General features: G+C 56.4%; 1 protein-coding gene across 2 annotated transcripts in view; it reads left to right on the top strand.

The window, feature by feature from the left end:
- The window catches only part of PPFIA4 (protein tyrosine phosphatase, receptor type, f polypeptide (PTPRF), interacting protein (liprin), alpha 4), a 47,987-nt gene that overhangs the window by 6,969 nt on the left and 27,798 nt on the right, over positions 1–13,220 (top strand). For both annotated transcript variants that reach the window (XM_012655917.1, XM_012655918.1), the window contains exons 2-11: positions 3,681–4,315; positions 7,856–7,957; positions 8,350–8,514; positions 8,812–8,886; positions 9,120–9,209; positions 9,774–9,965; positions 10,264–10,410; positions 10,677–10,811; positions 12,688–12,771; positions 13,060–13,191. In XM_012655917.1, the coding sequence (XP_012511371.1) occupies positions 4,082–4,315; positions 7,856–7,957; positions 8,350–8,514; positions 8,812–8,886; positions 9,120–9,209; positions 9,774–9,965; positions 10,264–10,410; positions 10,677–10,811; positions 12,688–12,771; positions 13,060–13,191 (1,356 nt within the window). In that variant the 5' untranslated portion in view covers positions 3,681–4,081. The remainder of the gene's footprint in view (positions 1–3,680; positions 4,316–7,855; positions 7,958–8,349; positions 8,515–8,811; positions 8,887–9,119; positions 9,210–9,773; positions 9,966–10,263; positions 10,411–10,676; positions 10,812–12,687; positions 12,772–13,059; positions 13,192–13,220) is intronic.

The following is a 13,220-nucleotide window of genomic DNA, read 5'->3' on the forward strand; positions in this document are numbered from 1 at the left end:
ATCCCCTACCTCTCTTTGGAGTTAGACAGGCTAACTGAATCCCAGCTCTCCCTTTTACTAGCTGTGTAGTCTTGGTTACATGACACTGAGTCTCAGTTTGCATATCTGTGAAATGGGCAGAAGAATGACATCTTCCTCACAAGGAATTGTGAGGATTAAAAGAAGTTAATACATGTTAACTGACAACACAGCACATGGTAAATAGTGAATAAATCATAACCCTCATTTTCCTTCCCCGTTTCCTCAGACCTTCGCCCTTGCTCCAATCCAGCAGGTGTGTGACCCTCCTCTTTTACCTGAAGGGCCACACCCTGAGGCTCCCTTTCGCCCAGCTCATGGCCCACTCAGACTTGAGCTCCGCTCTCAGCAGCTTTGCCCGGGCCTGTGGCCTCCACGGGGGCTGGCAGCCCTGCGCTTGCTGAGCTCTCAGAGTGTGGGGCTGCCATCTGGTAGGGCAGGCGGGAGCCAGGCCCATGTGTGTGGCCAGCCAGGGCATCACACTCGATGCCCATCCCTCCTGTTCAGTAGGAAAAGATGGGGTGACTTTTGGGAAGCCAAAGAGGCCCTGAGCTTGCCTCTTCTGTGTTTATGGAGGCCAGAGGCCTACTTTTCGCCCAGCCCCTCCCTCCTCACACACGCGCTCACACCCACTCACTCCTGAGCCCTCTTCCGCTGTTTCACAGCCTGCCCACACTCCTCCCCGGCAAAGCCCCTTGCAAATGCTCGCTTTGGGGACGGCAGCTTTCGCCTCTGAATCAGGACCTGTGAGTGTTACTTAGGAATTGTGCGGGAGTTGAGGAGGCTTCTGTTAGGCTGAGATGATAATTGCACTATTTAAAGATGGCCCTGGAGCCAGAAGGAGCCAGAAGGAGCCAGGTGTCCTGGTGCGGCTGTCCTAGGGCTCCCTTCTGCTCACTGTGCTTGTGCAGCGGGCGGGGGCAGGGGCAGAAGGTCCTGGACAGTCATCTCAGGGGCATCTGCCTGGCAGCCCTCTCTGGGCTTATCTTCAAACCAGCTCTACGTGATGCCATTTTGCCAGGGGAAGTGTCCTTGCTACCTGGCACCTGGTTTGGAGGGAGGCCGGGAGAGGGCTGGTGGCACCAAAGCCAGCTTCTCAGTTGCTAAAATGACCGGGAAGATTGGGGGTGGGGGGGGTGGGCAACTTGGACCAAATAGCCAGTACCACCCGGTGGGCGGCGTGAGGTCCCGTTCTTCCCCTGAGAACTCCTCCAGCCCTTTCCTGTAAGGAGCTCGGAAAACTCCTCCCGCAGGCGCCCAGCACGAAGGTGATTCATACCCCTACCATCATAGGGAGCTTTCTACTTTTCAAACTCTGCTCCTCCGTGATCTCATTCCTCTAAGGTAGGCAAAACAAGGGTCGTGGGTTTCATCTCGTAGCAGAAGCCTCAGTAGAGGATGACAAGCCCGAGGTCCTCTAGCTGGTCTGTGACAGAACTGTAACCCAGATCTCTTAAGTCCCCGCTCTGGGCTTCTCCCTTTGTACTACACTGCAGGCTGCCTGGGGGTCTGCTGGGCCGAAGCCGTTCCCGGGGTACCTGAGCTCCTGAGCACACTATATTCTTCTTCAGAGGGTAGCCTCTGCCACAAGGAGCCCCTTCCCCGGCCTGCTCTCCTCTTTGGCCTCTCACGTCTTCTTGGTGTACGTAGGCAGGGGAGTGCAGGGGGCAGGTGGTCTTGAGCTTGGAGAGAGGTGTGATGGGGCCATGTGGCCTTTCAGCTTCACAGCATTCATGGTAGAGGGGGCTGGGTACGGGGGCGGGGAGAGTCGGAGGAATGGCCGCTAGCAGCATCAGTGAGAAGGCAGCTCTGGCCGGACTAGGGCAGCAGCCCTCTGCTCTGCTCCCAGCCGCTCTGAGGGGCAGGTAGGCGAGTGTGGGCTGCCCTGGCAGCAGCAGTGTTGGGGAAGGTAGGGTGCACACCAGCCTTCTACCTTTCGCTTCCGTAGCCCTTTGGAAGCCTGCGCTCCACAGTGGCTGTCTGGCTTGGGGAAATGATCCCCTTGATCGGAGTTTGTGTCCAATTTCTGTGTCTGGGAGTGTGTGTGTGGCCACGTGTGTATATGTCCTAGGTCTCCATGTTCCTGTGTCTGCCTGCGTGCGCATATGTGTATGTGCGCTGTGTGTATGCCCACATGCCTGCTTGAGCTACTGGGCGCTGGGTCCCTCTGAGAATGGCTATGGGTGTGAGCCCCAGAGTTTTCAAGCTGATGCTCTAACTTTCATTGGATCCAGGCCCCACATTCCTCCCCAGCCTCCCTCTTGTTGCCCCCCATTTCTGCATGGATCATCAGTACTCTAGGGGTGGGGTTCAGGAGAAAGAGGCTTGGCCCTTCTTCGTTACCCCTAACGGGTTCAGTCCTACCCCGGGCCTGCCCAGGATCTGGCCTCTCAGCTCACACTGAGTCCTGATGCCCTTGTTCACCCTGATCCTCCCAATCTGCCTATTATTCCCACTGCGGAGGGGTGGACAGGAGGCTTTCCTTGCATCTCCCGTAAGCGGAGGGAGAGGGGAAGGAAGTAAAGCACCATTTATAGGCCACCTCTAGTGTGCCTATCACTGTGCTGGGGGCTTCACGCTTCTTCTGTCCTGTAACTGGGAGCTCTGAAGACAGTACCCTCTGAAAACTAATTAAGGTGGTGGCTTTCTAACAGTGGGCAGGGAGGTTGGAAGCTGATGGTAGGCAGAGAAATCCCCAGCTGCATGCCGCCTTCCTCAGTACAGCTTCCTTTGCTCTGACCACTGGGCTTCCCTGTGCGAGGCTTAAGGCATCACTAGAGCCAGGCTGTGTGCACGCTAACGCCCTAGCTGGTGAGTTATGGCAGTGCCAGCAATGGGGAATTATACTGAAGGAGCAGATTCTGAGCCATGAGCAGGGGACCCCACATGCCCCTCACCCCCACATCAACCCTGGGTTCTTTTCCATCATTCAGTTCCTGCTCCAATGCAGAGGTGGTAGGCTGAGTTCAGAATCCAAGCCTGCTGACTGCCAGGCCTGCATGCCGTCCTCCTTGGCAGGTTTCAGAAGTGGGGAATGACTTGAGCCAGAACCTCCCCCCTGAATTATGGGCATTGTAGCAGGTCAGGGCTCTCTGCCTGCCCCAGTGCCCAGCCTATGCCTCTCCAAGGCCTTAGCCGTGTTGTGCCAGTGGTCAGGGCAGGAACTACTCTACCTATGAGCCCTGGAGTCCAACTTTTGGGACTCACACCCACTAATAGCGCTTTAACCCCTCTGCACTCGCCTTGGCTTGAGTGTGGGGGGAAGGCTGTGGGGGGAGAGGCCAGAGACCCTATTTTCTCCCCTCCCACCCCCAGGTCTCAGGAGGACTCTGGGCAGCCTGCCGGCTGCTCCCCTACCGCTGACTGAATCATTTCTATATTTGGCCAGCGAGCCACGTGGGTGGGGAACCACTGCCACTGCGGCTGCACTTCTGACAGCTGGGGGGAAGGCAGAGGCTAGGCACTAGGCATGTGCATGCCTTGGGAGAACTAGGGAGGCGCCATCAGAGTGAGCAAGCCTGGAGAAGGGACATGCACCAACATTGCCACACCTCCCTCTCCGCCCCCACGTGCTAGTTCAGGTCCTGTCCCCCCTGCGTCACACCCTCTGCTGATGCCGTTCTCTATGCAGCTGGTCCTCACAGCAGTCTCTTTTCCCACAGACCACACTGCCCTCCAGAAACGATGGGTGTCACTAGACCCAGCTGGGACTCTGCCAGGCTCCAGAGCTCAGTCTAAGAGAAGGGCCATCTTCCAGCCCTGCTCCCCCTGCCTGTCATGGCCACATTCGGCTGCTGCCTGCTTGTTTGGGAACACAGGGCACCCAGCCCCAGCCCTGAGAGGTTAAGCCAGGCCTTCTGGCTCCATGTCGCAGGGGCACTCCCGGCCTCAGGCCCCGTTCGGAGCAAGAGCAACTGATGACATGGGAGAAGCCCCTGCCTACCTGTCCGTTCACCTGGCACTGCCCGCTCTGAGACCCATGCACTGGGTTCCCCTGGAGGTGCCAACCCTGTGAGTCCCTCCCCTGTTCCCTGACGCTGAGAAGGCCCTGCCTAGCCCCACCATGTGTGAAGTGATGCCCACAATCAATGAGGGGGACCCCCTGGGGCCCCCCCATGGCGCCGATGCTGACGCCAACTTTGAGCAGCTGATGGTGAACATGCTGGATGAGCGGGAGAAGTTGCTGGAGTCCCTTCGGGAGAGTCAGGAGACCTTGGCGGTCACACAGAGCCGGCTCCAGGATGCCCTGCATGAGCGGGACCAGCTCCAGCGCCACCTTAACTCCGCCCTCCCCCAGGTAAGGCCTAAAGATCTGCAGCTCCTTTTATCCCCTTCTCCTCCCCAGCCCTGCTAGATCCAACAGCCGCTGGGCCCTCGGCTCGTCTGCATCTATTTGCACATCTACTGTTAGAATTCACAGAGCATTTACTTTCCTTGTCTTCCGACTTAAATCCTTTCCCTGTCACTCCCAAGCTCCTCTGCCTGGAATTGGCTTCCCCTGGAGAAATGGTTTGAATTTGATGCAGGAAGAAACCCGTAAGTGTCAACTGCAGGGAGCCCAGGCAGCCAGTAGGTGGCACCCCAGACTGGAAAGAAACCTCATCCTTGACTGCTCCTCCCCAGCGCCCTGCTGTTGGCGGTGGCGGGTGGGAAATCACAGAGAGGGAGGTGGGAGAAGCCTTAGAGATCACCTAGTCCAGCTCTCTTATTGCATAGATGAAAAAAGCAAGAGACATCGCGTAGAAAATTGTAGGCAGAGCTGAGTCTAGGAGCCAGGTGTCCTGACACCCTTTCTGATGCCCCTTGGCAGCATACTGCTCGTTATGATGTAGTCACCATTTATTGTGTATTTTCTGTGTACTAAGCACTTTGTATGGATTAGCTCACTCAATTCGCACCACCATTTTGCAGATGATGAAACTAAGGCATGGGGAGATTAATATGTTGCTCATGACCGTCAGTTATGTGGTGGAGGCAGGAATTGAACCCCGGGCTGTGTGACTCCGGAGGCCAGGGGCTTCACCCCTCCCCTTCGCTGCCGGGCCCTGGAGGCCTCTACTGCTTCTCACTTACCATTGGTAGATATTGCAGGCAAGACACATGCTCTGAGGAGGAGAAGGGAGCAGGAACCTGGGTCGTCGGGTGTGAACTCTGCCTGGTAACCGGGCCCAGGGAGCAGTGGGCTTTGTCTGTCGGTGAGCACAGCACTCACAGCAACTGTGTGAACGTCCTGCCCTCGCCACGTCCTCTCATGAGCAGAGAGCTGAGTATCCAAAACCAGGCACCAGACGTATTGCATAGCCTCCGCCAACCCCAGCAGCACCTCATAGCTGGCGGGGGTACTGCTGGGGCTAGGAGAGGCAGCTCCGAGGAGCCAGACAGCTCAGGCCTCAGCAGCAGGCCCCTGCTCCAGCATGGGGAGAAGAACCAGGTTGGGCCTGGTGGGTGAGTTTCCTGCCCAGGGCTCAGGAGTCATGCTTTATTGATAAAAATGTGGAGGCCTAGTGAAGAAGTGGGTTGGGCAGATGGGCCCCACCTACCTCGTTGTGTAGGAGGCCCTGAACCTGGCCTGGAGTGAATGAGCTAGTCCCTACCCCCAAGGAGCTCAGAGACTAGAAAGGAGACACACAAGAACCCACATGACTGGGAGAGAATGTAGAAGAAGATAAGAGAGGCCTAAAAGGGTTGTTGAGAACAATATCAGTGATAAAAATAGCCATCTTTGATGTGCTTGGGCTAAGAGCTTTCTATATATTGCCTCATTTAATCCTTATAGCAACACCTGGAGGGAGGACTGTTACCTCTATCTTACAGATCACAGAATGAGGTTCTGACAGATTAGGTAACTTGTCCAAGGTCACACAGCTAAGGAGGGCAGAGCTGAGATTTGATCCCAGGCTTACCTGACTTCTACACTGGAAGTTTTGTGAAGGCGGGGTTGTGTCTTTCTTGTCACTGTATCCCCAGTGACCATCATGGGACCTGGTACATGATAGGTGCTTGTGGATATTGTGGTTGAATAATGGACTCCCGAGTTGGTGCTCTTAACCACTGCCCTGAACAGATTGCAGGAGAGGGAGAGCCTTCCACTGGGGGGGCTGGAAAGCTCCCAAGGAGGCTGTATTCTTTGCGATGGGCTTCGAAAGATGAATATGATTTCATCAGGTGGTGACAGAGGGTAGGGTTTTCTGGGACAGGTGGGGGGGAGCCCGCTGAGCAAAGGTGTGGTATTGGGAAGGCTTGCTGGCATCTAGAAACAGCAAGTGACCCAGGTTACCTGGGTCTTAGGGTGTACGGGAAGGAACCATGAGAGAGAAGTTTGAACACCAGCATAAGAAGTTTGTATCTGTAGACAGTGTTGTGCTTTAGGAGATTATCCTGGCAGCAGTGTGTCAGATAGGTTAGAGGTGAGGAGGGAGGGGACAGGTGTCCGAGGTGGGGAGACGAGGCAGCCACTGAGCTTGAGACCAGGGCAGGGGAGAGCACCAGCCCTCTGGTGGTGGTGTCCTGGTGTAGGGCTAGGGGCCATGCCACTCAGCCCTGTCTCTGGACACAAGCATGGACACACGTGTGCATGACTGTGTGTGTATGCGTGTGCGTGCGCATGTGCACGCACATGTGTGCAAGCTGAGGGTGAAGCAGCATCAGGCCCAGGTCTTGCCTTCCAGAGTATGAGGTGCTTGACCTTGACCACCAGTGGCCATGGCCTTGATAGAAAGGCAGTAATCAAGGAACAGGGTCAGAGGTTCATGGTTTCTTATGCTCCGGCATCTCTATCTCTGGTCCCTTGTCCCTTCCCACAACCCTTCTAGCCCCTTTTGCCTGATTTGGAGTGATAAGAGGGGATTGCTTTGGGAATTCTTCCTTTGCTCATGAACCCTTGGTGTGAGGGAGGCTGCAAGTTACAATGGGGCTGCGCTGTTCAGTCACTGTCAGACCTGGGGCATCCACAGAATTTGGGCCACTCCTCTGAAAACCTTTCTGGGATGAGGTGATATTTAATCAAATAAATAGGGATATGATGAACCTGAAACTGTGGGGCCAGTCTCTCACCCCTGTATGCTCGTCCTGATGGAGGAGGGTGGGCTGGAAAGTCTCTGAACATGTCTGGGCCTGAGAGTGTGGGAATGGGCCCCCCAGAAGAGATACTTGGTGCGTGGATACTCGGAAAAGCCAGGGTAAGTGCCTTGGCAACAGGTGCTGGGACGCAGCCCTCTCTTGGTTGAGTGGGGCTCCCAGGAAGCCAGAGCTGAAGCTGTGTGTCCACCTGATTGGGCAGGTCTCCTGGCTCTCTTGCTCCTATGTAGGTGGGTCCTTCCATCCACTGATTTCACTCTCCATCTGCAGCTTGCAAAGCCCCGGGGAGAGGCTGGAGGAGAGCTCCCTGGGCACTCGCTCCCACATTGTCTTCCCTCTCTGATGACCATCGGTTTCCATTTGGACCTTACTCTGCTAAACCAGAAGCAGAACTCCCCACCATCAGTTTCTAAAGGAAAATGTTGTTGAATTGCTGGGGCAATGGAAATGCCAAGTGGGAGGGAGGACATGGTCTGGTCACGTTGGTGGCTGGGATGGGGGAAGTGGCTGCAGAGCACACTCAGTGACCTTCTCACTCTCGTATCCAGCTCTGTCCCCTCGGGTCCTAACACACGCTTGGAATGCATGGGGGGCCCATAGACACGGACCCCTCTGGGGAGCACATGCTAGTCGCAGGTTTGCTGCCCTGTGGTGTGCTGGAAGCAAGGGACGAGTGAGAGGATCCCACACTGACCTGAGCACGCAGGACGCTGCGGAGGGGCTGAATCCCCAAGTACTGAGAGGCCTTGGGGGTTTTCAGGAATTTGCCACCTTAACCCGGGAGCTGAGCATGTGTCGGGAGCAGCTTCTAGAGCGGGAGGAAGAGATATCAGAGCTGAAGGCAGAACGGAATAACACAAGAGTAAGTGGGGAGGACCTGGGTGTGTGCGTGCGTGTATGGGGGTGGGGTATGAACACCTTGACCCAGAGAGCAGGCAGGACAGGGGCCAGGCCCAGCCCAGCCCCATCCTTACCATTTCTGCCTCCCATCCTAGGGGGATAGTCAAATCATTTAACCACCAATGCTCGCCTTTCACCTGTTGTTGCTGTGTCATTGAAAGGTCGGGGTCCCCGGGGAGAGGCAGGGCAGCCGGCTTGGGGGTGGCGTTCAACGGGGGCAGCGGCTATGTACCAGTATGGGTGACTTTCGGCGTTTAACAGGGGCAGGACTGTACTGATGTCTATTCAGTGATCATGTGGGCACATGCTCACAACCCTCCTGCTCATCTCTTCCCTCCCCCTGTACCTTGCCAGCTGCTTCTGGAACATCTGGAGTGCCTGGTGTCCCGCCACGAACGGTCACTTCGGATGACTGTAGTGAAGCGCCAGGCCCAGTCGCCCTCAGGGGTCTCCAGTGAGGTGGAGGTGCTGAAGGCCCTCAAATCATTGTTTGAGCACCACAAGGCCCTGGATGAGAAGGTGCCCGCCTCCTCCCAACCCCTGTCCAGCCAGGCTTCCCTGGAGCCGGGGTGTTTCCCTCCTCTGAGGTTTCTGCATGCAGTGTTTAGGGAAAACTGCCTTCTAGCTTCGAAACCGGCTCACTCCTGCCACTGGCCTCATTTCCAGGTCCTCTGCTAGGTCCCCTCCCACAAATCTGCCTCTTGGCAGGCCCTTCACTTTCCCTGATGCCCAGCGGTGTAGACTAAGCCCAGCCTCTTCCAGCCTGAGCCCAGTGGGGTTCCCCTTTCTTCCTCCACCTCCCCTTTCCTTGGGCAGGTGCGAGAGCGGCTCCGGGCAGCGCTGGAGCGAGTCACCACCTTGGAGGAGCAGCTGGCAGGTGCCCACCAGCAGGTAAGCTGCCTGCCCACCCTCAGTCTACACACTGCAGCTCCTGGAAGCCCAGGCTGGTTTACCACTGTGCTCCCCTCTGTTCCTCCTCGGATTTCTCCCCAACTGTGGCCGAGACTGTAAGCCAAGGCTAGGCTGGACACCTCTTTCTAGGAGGCAGGGGACTCAGAAGGGTCTGGAATGTATGGGAGGTTTTCTTCTCTTTGACTCATTGCCTTGGGGACTGTGCCCTACAGGTGTCTGCCTTGCAGCAGGGGGCAGGGGTGCGGGATGGAGCGGCAGAAGAGGAGGGGACTGCAGAGCTGGGGCCGAAACGCCTGTGGAAGGTGGGTCCCAGGGAGCTGTGTAGCAGGGGCATGTGTTCTTTCAGGTGGCGGGGGGGGGCCCTGTCCTGCCTTCATTCAACAGAGTAACTGCTTGAATTAAATTTGGGGCTTTCTCCAATATTCCCACTTCTCTTTCCTTCTTTCCCCTACCCCATCTGCAAGGAAATCTGTAGATGTTTGTTTTCGTGCCCAGTATACTGCTAGGCACTTCGTATGCGTGTCCACTTGAATTGTGCCATCTACGTTGTGTGGCAGCATCAGGCAAGATTCCTCCTCTCTCTGAGCCTTGTTTCCCTAGTCATGCCCCTTTCTGGGTTACACTAGCAGGTAAAACTAGGAACTGTTGTTTTTCAAGAGATACACAGGAGAGCAAGGGTGTTTGGCCGTTGTCAGGACTGAGCTCCTGGGGCCCAGAGGAAGGAGGTGGACCTGAAGCTGTGCTCTGACACTGGGGCAGAGCGGTGATCTGCTCTGGGCGTCCCTCCTCCTACCTTCCTGGGGCAGGGCAAGGGTGTGGGATGCCCTGGGTCCCCAAGACTGACTGACAGCTCACTGTCCCTGGAGGATGAGGCGGGCCGGGTGGAGGAGCTGCAGGAGCTCCTGGAGAAGCAGAACTTTGAGCTGAGCCAGGCCCGGGAACGACTGGTCACCCTGACAGCAACCGTGGCTGAGCTTGAGGAGGACCTGGGCACGGCCCGCCGGGACCTCATCAAGTCGGAGGAACTGAGCAGCAAGCATCAGCGGGATCTCCGGGAGGTGCGCGAGGGCTGGGCCTGTTCTTGGTGGCCCCATCCTGCTGGGGGCAGGTGTTTGGCACTTGGGAGGGTACGGAGGGAGGGCCAGGCAAGGGCTGGGGAGGGTAAGGCTGAACACTTGTCGAGGTCCAGCGTGGGAGGAGTTGTGGGAGGGGAGGGTCAAGGCCAGAAACTGACAGGGGAGCATAGATCATGCCCCTTTCTGGGTTACACCTGGCCAGATGTTGGTGGGGAGGCACAGGCAGGATAGGAGCAGGGAAAGGCTGATGACCTTCCCTCTTCCCTCTTCTTCCACCTAGGCTCTGGCCCAGAAGGATGACATGGAGGAGCGAATCACCACACTGGAGAAGCGCTATCTGGCTGCTCAGCGCGAGGCCACATCCATCCATGACCTCAATGACAAACTGGAGAATGAGCTGGCCAACAAGGAGTCCCTGCACCGCCAGGTAACTCCTCCAGACGGGGTGGGGGTGGGCATTGTACTTAACCCCAGAGGTCCTCATGAGTGGGCCAGAACCTTCCCTTGGTGGCCTGGGAGCCCCTGGGGTCCTGCAGGTCACCTTTGGAAAGGGGAAGTCAGGCTTTTTGGGCAGCCTTGAACCAAGATTGTCCCTTGCTGCTTCTGACCTGTCATCTGCTCTCTGCTGAGGCTGGGGTGGGGGTGGAGCTTCAGCACTGCCTCTGAATCATCTCACCGCCCCCACATTGCTAGTGCGAGGAGAAGGCCCGACACCTGCAGGAGCTGCTGGAGGTGGCAGAGCAGAAGCTGCAGCAGACGATGCGCAGGGCAGAGACGCTGCCAGAGGTGGAGGCTGAGCTGGCCCAGAGAATTGCAGCCCTCACCAAGGCAAGTGGGCCAGGGGCCTGGGATCTGCCTCTGTCCCATGTCCTGAACTCCTAGGAGCCTGGCAGGGAATGGAGAGGGTGGGAGGCACACTGGGCTGGGAGCCAGAAGACTGCTTCCCGCTGAGTGACTCCAGGAGGCACACCGCCACGTGTCTGTCAGCCAGAGGAGTAATCCCTGCCCTCCTCACCCCAAAGGGATGTGACAATCCCATAAGAAGGGGCATAAAAGTACTTGAAGGAGGAGAAGAGACTATGCAGATGCAAAGTATTGTTACTGTCATTTACACCATTGTGGTTAATACTTTCTTTTGTTTGTGGCTGGAGTGGAGGGATTAGGACTTTCATCTCTGGAAAGATGAAACCTGAGAGGATATAATGTTCTGTCTGTACATCCATGAAGGGGTGGGGGTGGGAGTTTAGGTTAAGCACATCTTTCTTTACCAAATCGAGGCATTCTAGATCTAGGGACCACCCCGATTGCCTGGAGGCTGCAGCTTTTGGATGAATAAAAGGGAATATCGTTTTGCCTAATGGGTAGTTAACTTTATGGAATTCCTGAGAGGTGTGCTGGCTGAAAACATAACGGGTTCTGGAAGAGCTAGGTAAATACATTGACTTAGACATGCGGCGGGTTAATCAAAAGAATTTGGGAGCATTTTCAGTTGGTCAGAGACTTTCAGGGGGCCTAATGTGGCATCACTGTAGCTACCCCTGAACCCATGGACAGAAAGAAGCCAGTGTTCAGTAAGCATCAGGCCCCAGAGTCCCTGAAGGATAGAGGCTGGCCAGGGCGCCAGTGTGGCGGCTCTAGTGCTCTGGGGATGGAACTTGCAGCCTGGCTGTGCCTCAGCAGACCCAGGACCAAGTCTGCTTCTGCCACTGACTGGCTCCGTGACCTGGGAAAGTCACCCCCTCCATAACTGGGCCTCAGTGTCCTAATCTCTGTGATGGTGGAGTTGAAAGAGGTGGTCTCTGAGGTCTGTCCAGCCTCTAGGAATGAAGGGCCGGGTTTAAATTCCAGCAGAGGATGTTATGTGTGGGCTGCTGAGCAGTCAGCTTTGGTATCTCCCAAAAACTGACAGGAAGGGAGGGGCTGAAGTGATTAATATGTTCAAATGAGTCATAGCAGGAGGATTTTAAGGAAGGATTTCCTGACTGTAAGATGTGTAATATTCTAGAATATCTTGTCAGCAGAGACAGTAGGGTCTCCATTTCTGGAGATACGGGCATAGAAAGGGAGACTGCTCCACCTGGGCTACTTTTAACAACAAAGGCTTAACAGCCATGGCTAGGCTAGCGTTTGTTGAGTGCTTATTGTGTTCTAAGTGTTTACAATGGATGATTTCATTTACTCCTGGTAGTGGTACAGTGGGCACAGGTGCTGTCATTATCCACGTTTTATCGTTAAGGAAACTAGGCACATAGAAGTTCAGTAACTTGCCCAAGGTCACGCAGCTGGTAAGAGAGGGAGCCGGGATTTGAACCCAGGCAGTCTGGCATGAGTCCATGCCCTCAAGTGCGGTTGCATCTATCTGGAGGCATAGAGGAGATTTATGGTAGCTTGTGCTTTCAAGTGAGTTTTTTTTCTAGAAGCGTGAGAGGATTGATAATCTCTTGAGCTGCCAGCCCCAGGATGTTTTAAGGCTAGCCTTGAGCAGGGAGGAGGTGGGGGAGACCTGGCAGGGGTCAGGGTGTCTGAGAAGAAAGGCAGTAGGGATGGCAGTTCTGCTCCAAGATGATCGGTGAAGGCTGGGCTTCATGGGTGCCTGAAGCCCTGATCCCCAAGGCCACCCTGGCACCAGGGTGCATGGGATTTGAGGCCTGAGCAGGAGGAACAGGGAGATCTACAGGCTGCACCGACCCACCCCTGCCCCTAGGCTGAAGAACGGCATGGCAACATTGAGGAGCACCTGCGGCAGCTGGAGGGGCAGCTGGAGGAGAAGAACCAGGAGCTGGCAAGGGTGAGGGCACCGGGCTGGGCCCTCAGGCCCCCTCCCTGCCCCCAGGGTAGGCTCCCAGAATGGTCTATGGAAGGGGCACGGAGGAAGGGCCTGGCAGGGGACAGAGCCACAGAGCAAGGGAGGAGGCCCGCAGGTGGGGGAGGAGGTGGTGGTAGGGAGAGCTGGAGAGGGGCTCCCAGAGGACAAGAAGAGGACAGGGGAGGGGGCGCAACCCCAGCGGGAATGGACTGCTCCCGATGAGGGCCGAGGCCCTGGGGTGGCCTGGTGCGAGGCGGGCTAGCTGTGCAGGTGCGCCAGCGGGAGAAGATGAACGAGGACCACAACAAGCGGCTGTCAGACACCGTGGACCGACTGCTTAGCGAGTCGAACGAGCGCCTGCAGCTCCACCTCAAGGAGCGCATGGCGGCCCTGGAGGAGAAGGTGCCCGGAGGGCGGGGTTGGGGCGCCAG

This window comes from Propithecus coquereli, unplaced genomic scaffold (assembly GCF_000956105.1).
Source record: "Propithecus coquereli isolate 6110/MARCELLA unplaced genomic scaffold, Pcoq_1.0 Scaffold491, whole genome shotgun sequence".
Classification (NCBI taxonomy): Eukaryota; Metazoa; Chordata; class Mammalia; order Primates; family Indriidae; genus Propithecus; species Propithecus coquereli.